We start from the raw sequence: 18253 nt of genomic DNA on the forward strand, positions 1-18253 counted from the left end.
GGTTAGTTTTTGGTAACGTGGCACTGCCCATGCTCTATTTGCATAACGAGAGATAAAACTGCGCCACTAAAGCAAAGCGAGTGAGGACTGCATGACTGCTACTTCTGCAGTGCTCACACTTTGAGCATGGGCTGTATGTATTGATGCATGCCGTTTTCTCGTGTACTGTTCTTTCGCAGCACCGAATTCCTTGTTTATCTGAACTTGCAGCCACACATTGAGAGTTCTCCAAAAAGCTTTATCTCGCATTAGTCAAATGAGCTTGAACAATTTTCTCTCAGAATCAGTCACCAATATGCAGCTCGAACCCAAATGCGATGGCTGCATTTCAAAACAAGGAAATGCAGGCGCATCCGTGGGCTGCGCAATGTTAGTGCACTTTTACGATTCCCAGGTTGTCTAAATTGTTCCGGCACCCTTTTCGTATTTTTTTTCTTTTACTCCCATCTCCCTCCTTATTCTCACAGTGCTGTTCAGGTGTCCACAGAGAAGCGAGACAGATAACGCACCTTCGCTCTCCTCCAAAAAAAAAAAAGAGAAAAAGAAATATGCCACAGTAAAGGACTCTTGTAATGACCGTAGTTATAACGAGCAGTAGTTTATTACGCACGAGTGCGGCGCCCCCATCAAAATGTGTACTGAGGTTATCGCACTGAACCTGAAATAAAATGACCAGACATAGCTAAATTACTCTTTTACAACAAAGAGAACCGGTGACTCGCCACCGTAGTCAACAGCGCACTTACCACCAAAGCGGAGACCGGAGAGAATCTCCCAGATACCTACCGCATCCCCTCCTCCACGAGAGGAATTGTCGACCTTGCTATAAAACAGACCACAAGGCCAATCGGCATGTGCATGTTCCCCGGTAAGCACGTGAAAGGAGCTACATCAAAAGAAAAGCTGCTATACGTGGCTGGTGATCAACCACTATCAGTGATTTGGGGTCCGAATGGTAGTCACAAGGTGCCACCTGGAGAGTAGAGTAATCCACTTCAATGGTCACCTTAGCGAGCTGGACGGCCGCACAGACGCTAATGGGCAACTTCTCCTGCAGCTGGCTGAGGTTCGACCTGACGGTTGTCAACCTTGAGCCACGGTGTAAGGGGCAGGCAACATGGTGAGCGCGTGGTAGTTCCACAACTATTGATTACGCGTTGGTTTCGTCCAGCCTTATGCTTGCACTGCGGGAGATAGCAGTCGACGAGGTCGGTCTTTTCAGCTTCGGAAGCGACCAGAACCGGCTATGACTCGTCTTTGGCAGCTCCCGCAAGGAAGATAGAACCAGCTTGTGCACCCCACATCGGGCTGGTGTGTATCTTCCAAGCCAGGCGACTGAGCGAGTGGTCGACGAATTTGAGACGTCTCTGAGGAGAAGGGAGGAGCGGACCTATGCCCAGTACATGTCTGCGCTACATGCAACAATACTGGACCACATGGTTCGTGAAAGCTCACGTCCTCGTAGAGGGAGGAATCCGTGGTGGGACCGAGAGGTGGAAGCGGCGTGCGGAAAATCGCAACCACTGGATGACCATTAAGAAAGGTGTTCTGAACGTGATAGCGGCCGCTTGGGCAGACTATCTGCACCTAAAGCACAAGGTGCAAACACTGATGCAGGCGAAACTTGTAGAACAAAACCTACGGCTCATGAGGCCCCTGCGCGAGGAGGGCAAGACGGCAGTGCAGAAATTTTGGGGCTATGTGTGTTCGATGAACCGGTGTGATCTCCCGATGGCCTCAATCATTGATGCGACGACAGGACGACCAGCTGAAAATCAGCAGGAGTACCTGACGGTATTTTATGCCACCTTGTATGGAGTGACAGTAGCGTGTGAGGAGCCCGAAGAGGAGACTGGCCTCGCAGATGGATGAGGGAACTCCGGAAGAGATGAAGCCGCGGTGGGAGGTCTCCAGCAAGACCATGGAGCGCGCCCTCACTCGCATAAGTGCTCGTACAGCCCCAGGACCTGATGTGCCGGCTTGTTTGATGAAGAGCCTCGGCCCGGAGTCAAGAGAACAGCTCGCTGGCCTCTTGACAGCTGTTATCAAAGGAGCACCGATCCCGGATAACTGGCGGCAGGAGAGAGCCGTTCTCATTCCAAAGAATAGATAAGTGACGGGAAACCTGCCTGACTACCGCCCGATTACAGTCACCAGTGTCATGTACCGACTCTTTGCCAGGGTACTAAAGGAGCCGCTTAGTGGAGGCTCGGGGTGTGTGCACAGAGCTACAGAATGGCTTCCGGCCAGGCCGCCGGTTGGATGACAACTTATTGTCATCACGCAGTGTGCAGGCATCGCGCGGAAGGAGGGGCTCGTTGTGCTGCTTCATGGACGTCAAGTAAGCGTACGACAATGTGCCCCATGAGGTCTTGTTGTTGCTATCGCGCGGTCTCCCAAGGACACTCGTGTTGACCATCTGGCACCGATAAAGGCGGAACTACATACTGTGCGCTTTGGTGATGCACATTCAAAGCACATAGTGGTGACGAAAGGCCTTTGGCAGGGCTGCCCACTGTCGCCGCTCTTGTACCTGGTGTGTGTCGATCGTGGAACGGTCCCAGATTGCATCAAGCCTGGGATTTTGCCTGCGGCTGAGCACAAGCGGAGTTGACGAGGGCTGCCGACTGCCAGGACTTGCTTTCACTGACGACCTGGTCGTGATGGCAGAGTTGGCGAGGGACCTTCAGCGGCCCGTCGATATTGGGAACCAAAGCTTGAGTTTGCTCCGCGACGCCAGCGCTCGGTTTCTAGCGGAACGGAGAGGAACCGCAAAACCTATGCGCATCCGTGCCCGCGCTGTGCATGGCTGTCAGCGGAGTCCGCGCAGCCCGCTCGCTCGGGAGCGCGTGCCACAGGAAGCCGCACGTGCACGCAGAACGGGAGAAGGAGAGTGAGGACGAGGGGGGATGGTCGTGTGTCTGCGCGTGCAAAGCCGGCGTTGTTTGCCAGTGGGGTTTCTTATTGCTGTTTTCTGTGCCCTGGCTGACATAGAGGCTGGCTGGAGGCACTTTTTTATCGTTGCTTTTGAACGTGAGAAATTACAATTGATCGCCGCGGACATTGCTTTCAAAGAGCGCTTGTTGACAGGCTCAGACATTAAAAAAAAAAAAGAAATGAACGCGAATTCGCTACTCGAAGGCAGAGGCAAGCGACAGGTATTTTAAAGGAATTGAGGCGGTACCTCTTGATGTCTTTGTCATTGATGTCTCTGTCCACAGGCACTCGGTTTCCCCTCAACTCCACCCGCAGCAGTAGGCGGCGGCGCCGGAGACAGCGTGGCCGCTGACTAAGCATTGCTTAAAGCAGCTGCGGCGACGAAGCGAAGGCTTGCCGAATGGTGGGGTGCAGTTCACAAACTGTGATGGAGTTTGGGCCGGGTGTGGGGGTGTGTGTGTGTGGGTAGGCACGGAGGTGAATTGCTGCGTGTGAACATCTTAGTTGCTGTGTCTTTCGACAATTGTGTGTGTGTGTCTTTTTTTCACTTTTGTTTTTAGCTGGGACACCAATCTGGTGTCCATCCGTTACAAAGGGACTAGCTAACATTATCATCATCAACCTAGCCTCTGAGCTGCCGCCGCATGGAGGCAGCGTAGCAAGTCCATTTAATACAAACTTCGGATACAACGAACGAAATCTGTGTGACTGTTTAAGTTTGTCATAAGTGGGCTCAATTGTATGGCAAACTTATGTAATTTTCCCGCTATCATCTTGCATAGAATCCCCTCTCCTGTCTAGGCACTGTTTCATACAAATTTTCCACTGTTGGAAACTGTGGAAAATTGTTGGATTATTTGGGTCCTCATGTGTCGCCTCCTTTGGTAGCTCCATCACTATCTCCTTTATTATCTACGCTCTTAGTATGAGTGTCAAATTTTTTAACGCATCTTTCACCTTAGGAAGAGGGTAAAGTGGTAAGGAGCAGTCTAGCACTGCCATAGTAAGCCATAAACTGTTTAACCTTATTTACGCCATTTTGTACACAGTCACATACCTTAAGAGTGTAACTTTCAGTGTAACTGCAGTTAGGGCGTCTATCTCGGCGGCGGGAGGTAGTTGGTTCGAAACCCACCGCCGGACACCCACCTGTAAAAATGGGTACAAGCACCCCCGGCCCGGTGCCTGGTTTTCTCAGGCAGCGCCCTAGGAAGAGCGTCCACTAAGCCCGCTCCACTCTTGTCAGAATCAGTTTCAAACACCTCAGCCTGAACAGGTGGTTCAAGGTTCAGTTGATATTGGATTATAAAATGATGTCGGATTGATAGAGGATGCCCACGATGTGAAGAAAAAATGGCCACACAGGGCTTCTGCCGCACGAGGCAGACTTGTGGTTGTTCGATGGCAAAACGGATCCCAAGCATTTCACCCAAGAGCGCCGACCACCAGACCAGGGGAAATCTTGTATCCACTGCAAACCGGTGGGTATTCGGTGGTACTGGGGATCAAACCTGGTACCTCCTGAATGCAAGACGGATGCTCTACCATGAGGTCATCGCTCCAGTTAGGTCCTTGGTGCTGTCGTGCACCCACCAGTTTTCAATGGGTACAAGATTTCCCTAGGCCTAATGTTCGGCTCGTCTGGGGTGAAATGCTTAGTGTGCTTTAGATAGCCCTAAATTCGTTTTATGCCACTTTAGCTTCCTTCACTTTGAAACAGGTTATTTCTTAATCCAGGTAGGGAGATTAGAAAAATACATACAAAGATACGTTGTTCTGCGTTCGGTCATAATTCATCACAGGGCCAACAAAACAGGTCATTCGCACACACACAGCAGCAACTGCCTTTTTGTTACCACGATAACAGTCACCAAAATGCTCTGCAATTGCAACACTCGAAAAATCTTAAGAGCACCGCGGTAAAAATACACGACATGGCACACCAAGGTTCCATGCTAGAAGCTGCCTAAGAAGAAAGCATGCAAATGCTAAGAGAGGTATTCCAGTTTTGCAGAAAACCCACTTCCAATATGCTAGCTGATATGATTAAATGTGCTTTTACCTTTTGTTTGGGCCTCTGCGGGTTGACCTCTTGGATGAAACACCTCTTCGGTCGCTTTGATTTGAATGCTACCATTTCCTCCAGTGTTTCTGAAAAAAAAAAAAAAAGAACAAATTCAAATATATAAGGACTCCAAACAAGCCAGCTGCATTTCCTTTTCGTTTTGCACAGAAAGGAGAGAGACAGACTTATACTTCTGTCACACGGGCAAGTCCCAACTCCCTCGAACTTCTTTTCCATAAAGGACCACGGAGGGAGTTCAGCCCTGAAGGAGTTGTAGCCGTGTCACACGGCTAAGAACCAGCTTCTCCGAGACGCCGTCGGGGTACCATTAGGCGCTGTTCGTTTTGTGTATGCATATAAAATAATCAAGTTAAAAACACGTGAAATAATTTTTAGCTGCTTTCTTTTCAACAGTTTGAATTGACTTTAAAATATAAATGTATCTTTATTCACGTGAAAGGAATGCGCTGTTACTTTTACTAGCATATCGTATTTGTCTGTTCTGCTGGCCACAATGTGCTTGCGAAATTCTTGCATGTGCTTGCGTGCATGCTTGGATATTTGCACATTTACATTTTTCCATGCTTTGCGTTGTGCTACAGTATTAAAATTAGTTATAAACTCAAAATTAATGCATATGCGTTTATTTAACACCTGCACTGAAGCTCACAGGGAACCAGAGTACTCCCTTTACCTGCTCGAGGGAGATGATCAGAACTCCTTACGCTAGGAACTTCCTTAAACTTCCTTTCCTAAAGGACTGCCGTGTGACACGGCACGTATCTCCATTGAGATAAAGACTACCTTGGTTGAAGGGAGTTAAAAGGAGTTCAGCTGTGCCCGTGTGACAGCAGTATTATTTAACTCAAAGTAGCTACCGGCCGCGTTAAATATCCCTAGACGGTCAAATTTACCAGAAAACCTTCCATCATGATGACCCCATAACCCAATAGGAGATGCTCAGCCTCCTAAATCACACCTAACTGCTTTCATTGAATATTAAGCTATTTAAGGCCAAATTATAAGCTGTGGACAAGACTGGACTATTAGAGAATTAACCTGCTGAAAGTGACAGTAAAGTGACATTAAAAAAAGCTTGCTATTGTGAAAGCTGAGATCCCAGCAAACACCGCTACACAATGACAATCCGTGATGGGACAGGGCCTCAGCAAATACACTTTGCGGCCACAAACAAAAGCATTATCCTCAGAAATGGGCGCCCGAAGCATGCGCCCTTCGGCACTGATATTAGCTGAAGCAATCCCTCTGTTGCGCGAGCGTCAATGCAAACAAGGCGTTGATAAATAAAATAAGCACAGAAAGGTCGCGATAAAACAAATACATAACTGGCCACACTAACACTAGAGACTTTTAGTATAGCGTACACAGACACACGCAGAGGAATAGCGCACGCCAAAAATATTGTGACACGCACTGCGCATGCGCTCTACGATAGCCGAGACCGAGCTCTTTCGTACGATCGGCCAGCGTACGCCGAAACTTGAGTTTATCGTGCCCGGCCCTCACGTACGATGGGAGTTTAGCGTTTACAAGATGGCGACGTCCAGGCCGCCCGCTTCAGAGTGAATTTGTCTTCGTTACCGCGTTTTTGTGCGCGCTGCCGCCTATAAATGGCACACGGGGTTTTCGCTTTGCCTCATGTAGCATTGAGCACAAATAATTGGCGAATATTTACCTCTATTTTTTATTTTGCACCGCGTCAGCGCAGTCCCTAAGCCTGACGAGTAGCGTTGCTTTGTTGGTATGGCAACGCCATGAAGTGAATCGTCTTGGCTTGACTGCTTACACGCGTGTATCCGTAAAAATATGCTTGGCAGTACGGGTAGAGTGTACTAGAAGGATCCGAGTGGGCCGAATAACCGGTTCCGCGCTTGCTTGGAGGTGAGGCGCTCCGCGTGGAAATTGCTGCGGTGGCGCTGCGGTCGAAGTAGATTGGCTAGGCACTTGTTCCGTGCAGACCACGTGCAGACTTCTGGGGACTCCGAGGGAATTTGCCAGCGACGTCGTCCGAAGCTAAGTGCGCTTTTATATTTATTGTTTAGCTTTGAAAGCGTATTCTCCTGCATGCGTTAAAGCACTAATTTCAATCATAGGACCAGGGAAAGCGGAGGTAACCGATTTTCCCTAGGTAGGTGGGCGGGCTGCCTATGGGTCGTAAAGTTAAGGAAGACATGGGGGGCGAGGGGCTGGTGCAATGTGACGAGTGCAGGCGCTGGTGCTACATGGACGAAACTGGTTTTGAAAGCTTAGATGACGCGGGGGAGACTAGTTTCTCGTGCAAGTTGTGCGTTAGATTTAAGGAGACCATTCTGAGGCTGGAGGGTGAATGGGCCGTAAAGATTCAGGAGCTCGGGAGGGACCTGAAGGTTGAGAGGGAGAAAAGGATGGCGCTGGAGGCACAGGCAGTAGAGCTGGTTAGGATGGAAGGGGCAAAGACCGACCAGCTAGAGGAGATAGGGTCTCAGCTCAGGGAAGAACAACAAAAGCGAGCCGAGCTGGAAGGTCAGGTGAAGGCGCTTATGGCGCGGACAGCGAAAGACCCCGGGTCGGAGCAAAGTCAGGGGGTGGATGAGACCAGTGTTAAGACCCCTCATGATGACGGAGATGGAAATGAGGCGGGCAGAGAAGATCACCCGGTGGCGGTGGAGTCGCAAGAGGCGGCTACACGATGCTACAGCGAAGTAGCAAAACAGTTGGCGGGAGGGCTAGCGACAAGCCCGGAATCGCGCGAGAAAGGTGAAACGCCGCTACGACAGGAGAACCAGCGAGAGCGAACCGGGCGGCAGTTAGCGCAAGCTGGAGATGAAAGGCTGGATCGTAGGAGAGTTCTGGTGGTGGGGGACTCAAATGTAGCAAGGTTTGAGGAAGCTGTCCTAGCAACAGTGAAGGGTGACAGGCGTTTGAAGGTGGAGGCCCAATCGGGGAAAGGTATGGTTGAAGCGATGACCAAAGCCCAGGAGGTGGTAAGGAACAACAGGGATGTAGAAACCCTGGTCATCATCCATGCTGGACTCAATGATGTCTTGAAGGGGACGAGCCGGAATCTCGGGAGGCAGTTAGAGGTAGGTATAAACAACATAAAGGAGGCCTCTGAGAAAGTAAACGTGACTGTATGCACAATCCCGGAAGTAGAAGGGCAGTCCAGCAGAACAGAGGGGAGAGTAGTCGAAGCCAACCGGGTCATTAGGAGCCTAAGCCGACGACTTGGGTACACCACAATGGAGGTTAACAGGGATGTGTACGAGGCCGGCCTCCACCCGTTTGCACGAGAAGGCATCCACTACAGCCGGGCCACCGGTAGGAGGGTAGGAGGCAGGATAGGCCGCCAGGCAACAGCTTTTTTAGGAGGGCCCAGGGCCCTGAAGCCACCAGTTTAAACAAAGGCGACCAAGAGGACGAACATAGACTAGGGAAACATAGAAGCCATAGGAGAAGCAACAGGCATAAGCGCAAGAGCCAAATTAATTCAGACATAGGGTATATTAACATGCAAGGAGGCAGGAATAGGCTAAAATGGGAGGAAATAGAAGAGCAGCTTAGGCAGGAGAAGTTAATGGTTTATGGATTTGTGGAGACGCATCTTCGGGACATGGAGCAACCACCCTGTAACCCTGATTATGCATGGGAATACTGCAACAGAACAGAGGGCAGCAGAAAGGGAGGGGGAATTGGGGTATTCATCCATAAAAGTACAAATTGGCAAAGAGTCAAACAGGAACGTAAGGAACATTTATGGCTAAAAGGAAAAGTGGCAGGGGAGCAAACACTCCTTGGCTTTGTATACCTGTGGACAGGAGCAACTGCCAAAGAGGAAAACAAAAAAATGGTAGAATGTATAGCAGGTGACATTAATGAGCTAGGAAAAGGATGCGAAATAATTATAGTAGGGGACATGAATGCTCATATAGAAGATATAGATGGATACACAGACTCGACAGGTACCATGCTGCTGGATATGTGTGAAAGACACGACTTAGTTGTCTGTAACAGTACTGAGAAGTGTGACGGGGTCATAACGTGGGAGGTAGGGAGTCGGCATTCGACAATAGATTATGCGATAATGTCACACAGGATGTACGATAGGCTAAGGGTCATGAACATAGATGAACATGGTGCCAGGAGTCTAGGCAGTGATCATAAACGTATCAAGATGAGTTTTGGAATAAAAACTAATTCAGGAATGAAACATGATGACCAGCCAGATGGGATCTTTTACTCGGAGCAGCAAATAGAAACAGCAAGCACCCAAATTGAAGCAGTAATCTCTAAGGATAAGAAAGCAGAGTGGACATACACAAAGTTAATGGGACTGTTTGGGCTAGAGTTGGCTAGGGTGCGAGTCAGGAAAAAAAGGACAAGACGAAAACCAAAGAGCTGGTGGGATGGGGAGGTGAAGAAGGCCATAGAGAAACGCCAGGAAGCCTCCAGGGAACACAGATATTCTAAGCATAGGGGAGACCCAGAAGCAGACGTTGAGAGAAAATGGGATAAATACATAAAATGTAGAAGGGAGGCATCCTACTTAATCAATGAGAAAATTAGAAGACAAGGTTCCCAGTGGCTGTCAGAAGTAAACAAAAGGGATAAAAATGCAGCTAAGAAATTCTGGCAACACTTGAATTCCCTGAATAATAAGACTAGCCTAGAGCAGAGGTCTATTGTTACAGATCAAGGTATTCGGCTAGAAGGGGAAAAGGCAATAGAGCATATACGACTAACGATGTCAGAAAAGTTTAAAGAACAAAGAAATGTAGTAGGTGCCTTAGTAGAGGACGATAGACCGGTTAGTGCAATTGTTCCAATTGGACAAAGAGAGTGGGAAAGGGCTGAGAAGAGAGTACCAAGTAGCACATCAGCAGGCCCAGATGGTATTCCTGTTAGGTTATTAAAGATGTTGGGCCCAAAGTCTAAGGAAACGTTAAGAGAGGTGGTGAGCAAAATGTTAATGGATAGCAAAGTTCCTGATGAATGGAGACTAAGTAGAATGAGCATGATATATAAGGGAAAGGGGGACAAAGCTGACATAGGCAACTACCGTCCCATAACAGTAACATCAGTGGTCTACAGGGTGGTGATGCAGATTATAAAGGACAGACTGCAGGCATGGGTAGAGAGCAAGGGGGTGCTGGGAGAGCTGCAGAATGGCTTCCGGAAACAAAGGAGGTTAGAGGACAATCTGTTCTCATTGACACAGTGTATCGAGGTAGCAGAAAAGGAACACAGACCCCTATGGCTAGCTTTTCTAGATATCAAAGGAGCCTATGACAGTGTACTTCAAGAAGCCTTATGGAGTATTCTGGATGTGTTAGGTGTGGAAAGCGGAGTAACTAATCTTTTAAAAGATATTTATAAGGATAACCAAGTGCTAATAAAATGGGAAAAAAAGGTGTCGAAGCCTGTAGAGGTAAAGAAGGGGCTTAGACAAGGATGTCCCCTGTCACCTTTGTTGTTCATGCTGTACCTGCAAGGATTAGAGGCTAAACTAGAGGGGAGTGGACTCGGCTTCAACCTTTCTTTATTCAAGCAAGGAGAATTTATCCCACAGTCATTACCAGGACTAATGTATGCAGATGATATAGTACTGATGGCTGACAACAGGGTAGATTTGCAGGAGTTGATGGATATCTGCGGTACAGAGGGAGATAAGTTAGGTCTGCAGTTTAGCAAGGAAAAATCGGCAGTCATGATTTTTAATGATAATGAGACCGGCGAACATAGGATACAGGAGGACATGCTGGAAGTAGTGGATAAGTACAAGTATCTTGGGGTGTGGATAAATACTGGAGCTGAATACCTAACGGAGCATGAAAAATATGTGGCAGCTAAGGGAAGTAGAAACGCAGCCGTCATGAAAAACAGGGCGCTTTGGAATTACAATAGGTATGAAGTGGTGCGAGGGATTTGGAAAGGGGTGATGGTTCCTAGTCTGACTTTTGCCAACGCAGTCCTGTGTATGAGATCAGAGGTCCGAGCACGGTTGGAAATTAAACAGCGCGGGGTGGGTAGGCTTGCTTTGGGAGCTCATGGGAATACGCCAAACCAAGGTGTGCAGGGTGACCTGGGATGGTCTTCTTTTGAGAGCAGGGAAGCTGGCAGCAAGATAGCGTTTGAGCAACGATTGAGAAAAATGGGAGAAAAGCGGTGGGCTAGGAAAGTCTTCAGCTACCTCTACATGAGGAATGTTGACACAAGATGGAGAAGGCGGACAAGAAAATTGGCAAGCAAATATTTGGACAGCAGTAGGGGGACCAGCCAGGAATTATCAATTAAGAAAAAGGTTAAGGAAACAGAGAGGGGTCTGTGGAAAACAGGGATGGAGACTAAATCAGCATTAGAAATGTACCGAACGTTCAAGCAGGAAATAGCCAAAGAAAACATTTACGATAATTCTAGGGGCAGCCCATTGTTGTTCGAGGCTAGGACAGGAGTATTGCGGACTAAGACGTACCGAGTCAAGTACCAAGAGATAGACACGCTGTGCAGGGTGTGTGGGGAGGATGAGGAAACACCTGAACACTTAATAATTTCCTGTAAAGGGCTCCGCCCTATAGTTCAAGGCAATGGGCCAGATTTAGCCAAAGCATTGGGGTTTAAGGATAATGAAGGGAAAATAGACTTTAAAAGGGTAGAAATAACCAAACGAAGGTTAGCTGATTGGTGGCTGAAAGGAAGGCAAGAATAGGTCCACACTATATATTACTATTCACGGCTAGGCGGCCTGTGGCGCCGCCGCCCGATTCAAAGGGTTCAGCCTTATCCATCCATCCATCCATTGGTTTGCGCCGGAGTCCCCGGAGTGGTTGAAGCGGCCGAAGCACGGCCGAAGCGTCAGGACTCTTCACGAACAGCTAGCGGCAGCGGTTTTTTGCGTGGCGTGCTCTTTTGTGTAATATCCTGCTGTTACCATCAAAGTGTGTGGCATGCCTAAGCATCGTCATTGCTACGCACCGGGATGTCGCACCGGCTACGCGGGCGTCAAAGCCGAGAAGAAGTTATCGTTCAGCGTCCCGAAAGATTCGGTTCGAAGGAAAGCCTGGGAGCGGAACCTTCATCGCGCCGACAAGCCTCTGGATGAGAACTGCGCAGTGTGTGAGCTGCACTTTAAAGAGCGATATATACTTCGTGACTACGTGCACATAGTGGCCGGCAAAGAAGTAAGAATCGCGCGCGGAGTGCCCGCGCTCACGCCGGAAGCAGTGCCCACGCTTTTGCCCATTGCACCGAAATATTTGAGCTCGAAGGCACCCCCGAAACGTGCACCATGCAAACGCGGCACGTCTACCTTACTCGGAAGCCCGGGCAGCAAAAGGAAGAAAGCCTGCACAAGTGTACTACCTACAGCCGTGCACGACAGTGGAAGCTGCGACGATGAATCGCCAGTGGAGCGCACGCTATCGCCAGCCCTTGACTCCAACAATCTCAGATACCTGAAGACCCCTTCAGCATACTGGTCAGTGCATAATTTTCCCGACTACGAAGACACTGTTTACGCACTGTCAAGCTTGGAAGCAAGCTCTGGCACGGTGACTTCAGAAAAGGCTGTTCTGTTCAGCCTGAGCGCGACCGAGATTACACACAGAACATTCCTCAAGGGAAAACTCGTCGCTGAAGGTGCTGCGAAGACTGTGCTCGAAGCAGAGCGAGTCATTTTTGAAGCCTCTGAATTTCTTGCATGTCCTGGTGCGAACTCTGCCTCTGCTATTTTAGAGAATGATCTCACTACAAAACTTCTTGAAAAAACAACGGTCATTCATGGTGCCTTCCACAGCAAGACATACACAGGGATGACAACAACCAAAGGTAAATTTGTGGAGCGAACTGACATATGCAGTAAACTGTGAAGGTCGTTCCCCGTGCTACTGGGTGCAAGATTAGGTTGAAAGCTTAATCACAGTGATTAAGATGCACACTGCATGTGGTATCATATTACTAAAATATATCTAATTTCCTAGGTGTGTTTGCTCAAGCATGGGGACAAAACCTTTAGTTGTTCGTACAATCCCTTCATGCATTGTGCACTTGTATAAGTAGAATGATAAGTGAGGGCAAATTTCTCAAGTATTTTTCTATGATCTTTGGTAGTAGCTTCACTGCTTTTGACATTCATGTTTATTTAAAACAATATTACTCTTCACATATCATTGTGAATATATTGTGTGTAGCATGAGGGCTTAACAAAATGAAATGCCTTATTTCTTTTCAGGAGTGCCATGCCTTTCATGCCGCTATCTGCGCAAGTCCCTGCTCACACGGATGTCTCGGCTTAGAAACCGTCGTCACAAACAAGCCACGACAGCGGCCAAAAAGCTCAGGGCTGTATTGCAGAAGCACAGGCGTCTGTCCAAGAGGCTATTAAGCCTGAAGGGGCAAATTGAGAGCATGAAGGCACGAAATTCAGCAATAAAAGAAGAGACCTTGGCAGAAAGTATTGCTATGTTGCCCAGAAAACAACAGGAAAGCGTGCGGCACTGCTTTAATGCCTGCAAAAGAAAGAGTACAAGGGGCATGAACTTTACTAAGGAGTGGGTACTTGAGTGCATTTTAATGAAAATGAGGAGCCCAAGACTCTATAGGCACATCAGGAAGCACAACATTCTTGTACTTCCAAGTAACACCACTTTGAAGAAGTACACTGCAGCATATAAAAGTGGCTTTGGCTTCAACAAGAGGGTGATGGAAATCCTCAAAGAAAAAACAAGCAAAATGGACAGCTTCAGTCGTCATGGCGGCCTTCTGATTGACGAAATGAAGTTGTCAGAGCACCTTTCAGTGGAAAAGTGTGCAAAGTTGCGTGGATTTGTTGATCTCGGCCCGTTCACACCTCCCGAAGACGCAGGCCTTCCATGCGACCATGGAATGGTTGTCATGTTTGTCCCGTTCACTGGGAAGTTTTCACAGATAATAGGAGTATCTGTAGCGAATGAAAATGTCAAGGGAAACCTGCTGTGCAAAATAGTTGTTGAAGCCGTGATTTTGGCTGAGCAAGCGGGGCTCTTCGTAGATTTTGTAACCTGTGACGGTGCCTCCTGGAATCGTAAAATGTGGACACTAATGGGAATTAAAGCATCTGCCAGCAAGATTACGTGCAGCGTGAAACATCCTGTTGACGCAAAAAGGAACCTGTATTTCCTTTCAGACTTCCCGCATCTGCTGAAGTGCCTACGCAACTCACTGCTGAAAGGAGGCTTTAATACACCAGATGGACGAGTAAGATTTTATCTGTTTTGAGTTTTCCAACATAGTTATCCTGCAGAGTGACTAACAAAGTGTATTTTTATGATGCAGGTTTCAACATATTTTGTTAAAGAAGCCTTCAACTATGACAAAGATAACGTGACGCTGAAGGCGATGCCTGGGCTGACTTCAAGCCATCTAGACCCGAATGGTTTTGAAAAAATGCGGGTCACCCTAGCGTTCCAGCTTTTTGGTGACCGTGTGCTGCGTGGCTTGCATCATTACAAGGACAGGCTTGAATCCATTTACGGAAAAGGAGCCATAGATGCTACAGAAAAATTCTTCAGGTAACATGTTTTGTACTCTTCATCTGTGCATGTGGAGCCTATGTGACAGAAAGTTAACTTTAGTTGTTAAATTAGTATTGCTCTCTAATATCTGTAGTGACAGATAGATCTTTGTTTTTTCAGGATGATCAACCAGCTGATAAAAATAATGACATCACGCTACAAGTCTGAAGCTCTGTGGCCAAATTCAAGAGGTGCTGCTGCATTGTCGGATTTCCTGGACTACATCACTCAATGGGAGCAGCGCACAGTCAACGGGGTTGGCTTCATCAGCAAGACAACGACTGTCGGCTTTAGAGTGACACTGTCTGGAGTGCTTTGCCTGTTAGTATTTAACCAAAGAAGTTGGATTTAAGTACTTAATGACGGCCAAGTTAAGTCAAGATCCTGTTGAAAACTTGTTCGGTGTTGTACGGCAGTCGTCGGGGTGTAATGACCATCCTACACCTGAGCAATTCTTGATAACTGTCAACTGCCTTAGTTTTTACAGCCTGGCCAGACCTGTGGATGGTGCCAGTGTTGAGCCACTAGTCCTCACAGCTCTACTTGACACAGGAAACACAGACCTAACAAATACCACAACCTTGGAAGACACAATTGACAGCTGTATTTCAAGGGGGGATCTTGATTCCCTCGAGGATACTACCAGCCAGAAAGGCAACGGTGTTCCCGGTGAGCATATAAGTTTAGTTGAAAAAAAGAAGTGACTCACGCCTCATCTACCACATGGCAGGATATGTCGCCAGGAAGTTTGTGAAAAAAACTGGATGTGATGCATGTCGCACTCTTCTGCTTGTGAGCACTACAGAGGGGAGGTCAGACCTACACTCAAGTTTTACGAGCTTCGCTGATGTAGGTGGACTGCTGTATCCGTCAAAGGAGCTCTTTGAGTTTATTAACTACTTAGAAAGTGCCTTTACGGGCTGCTTCAGCACGAATAAGTTGCATGCTGACAGCATTCTTGATGTTCTGTCTCTGCTCAGGACCAAAGAAAAAGCAATTGGATGCACAGTCCATGAACGCGAGGTAAAGACAAAGGTTATGAAGTTTTACATTGTAACATGGCTCGGCTCCACTTCCTGATTAAGGGCCTAAACAAGTCTAACGATGAAAGGCGTCAAAGGATGAAACACCTAAAAGTGCGCAGGTGCCTGTGATGCTGACTAGCAGTACTGCTTGTTGCTGTCGCAAAATAAATGTTGACATGTTTTGCATCAATTGGTCATTATGTTTGAGTTGCACTTGCCATCAGTGGTTTATAATACACATCTTTCCTGTCCAATTATTGACATGCTTCAAGGCCTTTTATTGCCAAAACCAAGAACTTATTCATCCTTGCACAATACTGTAAGAAAAGATTTTGCTTGTACAACAGAACTTTGATCAGTGATACCCTGCTTGCTCAAAAGAACAAGTTGATAGAGAAGTAAATTGAGCGCTGGGTGGTGTCTGAATCCCAATCTTGCACTCAGCTGTTGCGATTTGCGCACGCGGGGGCTCTTGAATGCGCCGACCTTGTGACATTTCTCGACTCTGCGATTCCAGACTGTTTCATTCGGAAGCGCGAAATTGCGCACCGAACGCATTCCTGCGCTGTGTTTAGTTTTGTTCGCGTCCACACATTCCGTGTAAATTTATTTCGTTCCTGCGCTGAAACCATGGCGTTTCGTGATTCCGATGTCAAAAACACATTATCTGGTTAAGGACTTATTTTATTATCAATGCATGACGACGGATATTTCATCAGTATTAAAAAAAAAGTTTGCTAATGGTAGATTTCGTTTAAGCTGTGAGGCCAGATATACACGTGAGCTTGTGGAGTGCGCTGCAGCTGCAACTCGCCTGACACGCACACGGAGGGGACGACCAATTACTGGTTTTTGTCGAGACAGCGACTACAAGCGTTCCGAAACACGCCGCGGGGACCTATCTTTTGCACCACTGCGCCGATGACCCCCTATTTGAATAAAAAAAAAAAAAAACGTACACCTAGACAAGGCCAATGCATGGCCAGAGTCCTTCAATGCTTTTTTCGAAAAGCATTGAAGGACTCTGGCATGGCCCAAGGGGCCGCAGGGCCGCAGCGCACAGCTTCTGCCGCACCGGACGGCGCGCCCAGCCTATCTAGTTCGATCACAGCGCCCTCTCTTCTCTCGACAGCCAGCGCCTCGCTTTGAGCGCCGCGTTCGTCCCACTCAGACCCTTCTAGTACACTCTAGTACGGGGCTGAAAGGAGGCCGTTATGCACCATGACGGCAATACAAGGTAAACGTATCAGCGCACGAATACCTACGCTAGGGAGTACAACAAAACTGCCGCAGCAAAGAAACTGGCTCCGGTGCGACTTGGCTAGTTTTGGCTTGCGAGTAACAAAAAAAAAAAAAGCCCAAATGTGTTTTTTTAATTTTAAACCTAGATGTCGTCACTGTAGTTTGCGTTCGCGTTTTCGTACGGCCAACTAAAAGCGCCGCTGCAACACACGGAGTAGCGTCCCATAATTTTTTAGCGTTTATCGTACGAAAGCGTCCATACGCTATACTAAAAGTCTCTACTAATGCGCTAATTAGCAGCTTGCGACTCTCGTCCCCTGTCGTGTCATGTGGAGCCTGTAGACTAGCGAAATAGCATCAATGTTTGTATCACCTGAAGCGTATACTACGGCCTACGGGCGGGCACATGCATATAGGGTGAACTATAGCACTTTTAAACCAAATTCGTTAGGCATACAAAAATCCGTCCATACAAAGGAACGGTCAAGCAGGCCTGTCAACTGTCATCCGCAGTGCAGTCGCATGGCATGCATTCTGGGTAATTTATATAAACGCCTTTTCACGTAAGACTATCGAATACGATTACAGACACTCATTACATTCCTTTGAAATCGTGTCTCAAACCTTACCTGTTATGCGGATGATCTTGGCGTTGAGGAATTCACAGTTGTCTCCATTGTAGTACGTATGAACGCGATATGACTCGGCCGCGTCGAAGTCATCCGCGTCCAATGGGTTAAACGGGCCCTTTTTAGAATCCACATGCCGAACCTGCGTGTGTTCGACCACTGCCGTCTTCAGGTTTGACTCAAACTCGACGTACACGAACATCTTGAAGTGCTCTTTGGAGCGAAAACAAAGTGACCCGCCAAAGCGGCCGGAACCTCAGCAGCACGTGACAGAACAATCGTACAATATGCGCGCGTTTTTTCAGCGTCGCTTCGCGTTTCGAACACATGTAATCCCCCTGGTGACAAAATTGCTAAAAAAGAACGCTAAAATGAGAACACTTAAAATAAACAAATCAGCATATTTAACTTTTACAATTTAGTACGAAATTATATTTTCGAATTTCACGCATAATATAATATATTTAAATTACCGTTACTGTCGAATACGAAACCGAAACGAGGCTAAAAGACTTCGATATATTTTGACTGGTGCGCTAACGATGAACTTGAATTATGAGTAATTTACAACTACAGTGAACTATTGTAACCAACCTCTTTTCTAAATTAGGGCGTTTTCCTTCCTCAGGTGTTACAATATAAACGCCGATAAAGTTTGAGCGTACCTGGGAGTTGTATGGTTGTATTAGCTCTATGTCTGGGCTAGATTTATTTTTATTTATTTATAGGAAGGGAAAGGCGCGGTAACTGTCTCACTTGATTTCTGTGGACACCGCAACCGCGCCGTAAGGGAAGGGAGGAAGACGGGAG

At 47.6% G+C, this 18253-nt stretch overlaps 2 protein-coding genes across 2 annotated transcripts in view; one reads left to right on the forward strand and one right to left on the reverse strand.

Moving 5' to 3' along the window:
- Window positions 1-17750, reverse strand: part of LOC146176747 (uncharacterized) — a 41801-nt gene extending 24051 nt beyond the window's left edge. Inside the window, exons 1-2 of the mRNA XM_084581375.1 lie at window positions 17444-17750; window positions 5000-5088 (exon numbers count right to left, since the gene is read on the reverse strand). Of these exons, the coding sequence (XP_084437501.1) occupies window positions 5000-5088; window positions 17444-17645 (291 nt within the window). The 5' untranslated portion in view covers window positions 17646-17750. The remainder of the gene's footprint in view (window positions 1-4999; window positions 5089-17443) is intronic.
- Window positions 7195-8710, forward strand: LOC146176748 (uncharacterized). Its single transcript, XM_084580736.1, has one exon. It carries the CDS (start codon window positions 7195-7197, stop codon window positions 8398-8400), a length of 1206 nt encoding a protein of 401 aa, XP_084436862.1. The 3' UTR covers window positions 8401-8710.
- Window positions 17751-18253: the final 503 nt, after the last annotated feature.

The sequence above is a fragment of the Amblyomma maculatum genome, chromosome 10 (assembly GCF_055883805.1).
Source record: "Amblyomma maculatum isolate TAMU_Amacu chromosome 10, ASM5588380v1, whole genome shotgun sequence".
NCBI lineage: Eukaryota > Metazoa > Arthropoda > Arachnida > Ixodida > Ixodidae > Amblyomma > Amblyomma maculatum.

Coding starts and splice junctions, on each gene's coding strand:
- LOC146176748 (XM_084580736.1), top strand. CDS start 7,195: ATGGGGGGCGAGGGGCTGGTGCAATGTGACGAGTGCAGGCGCTGGTGC.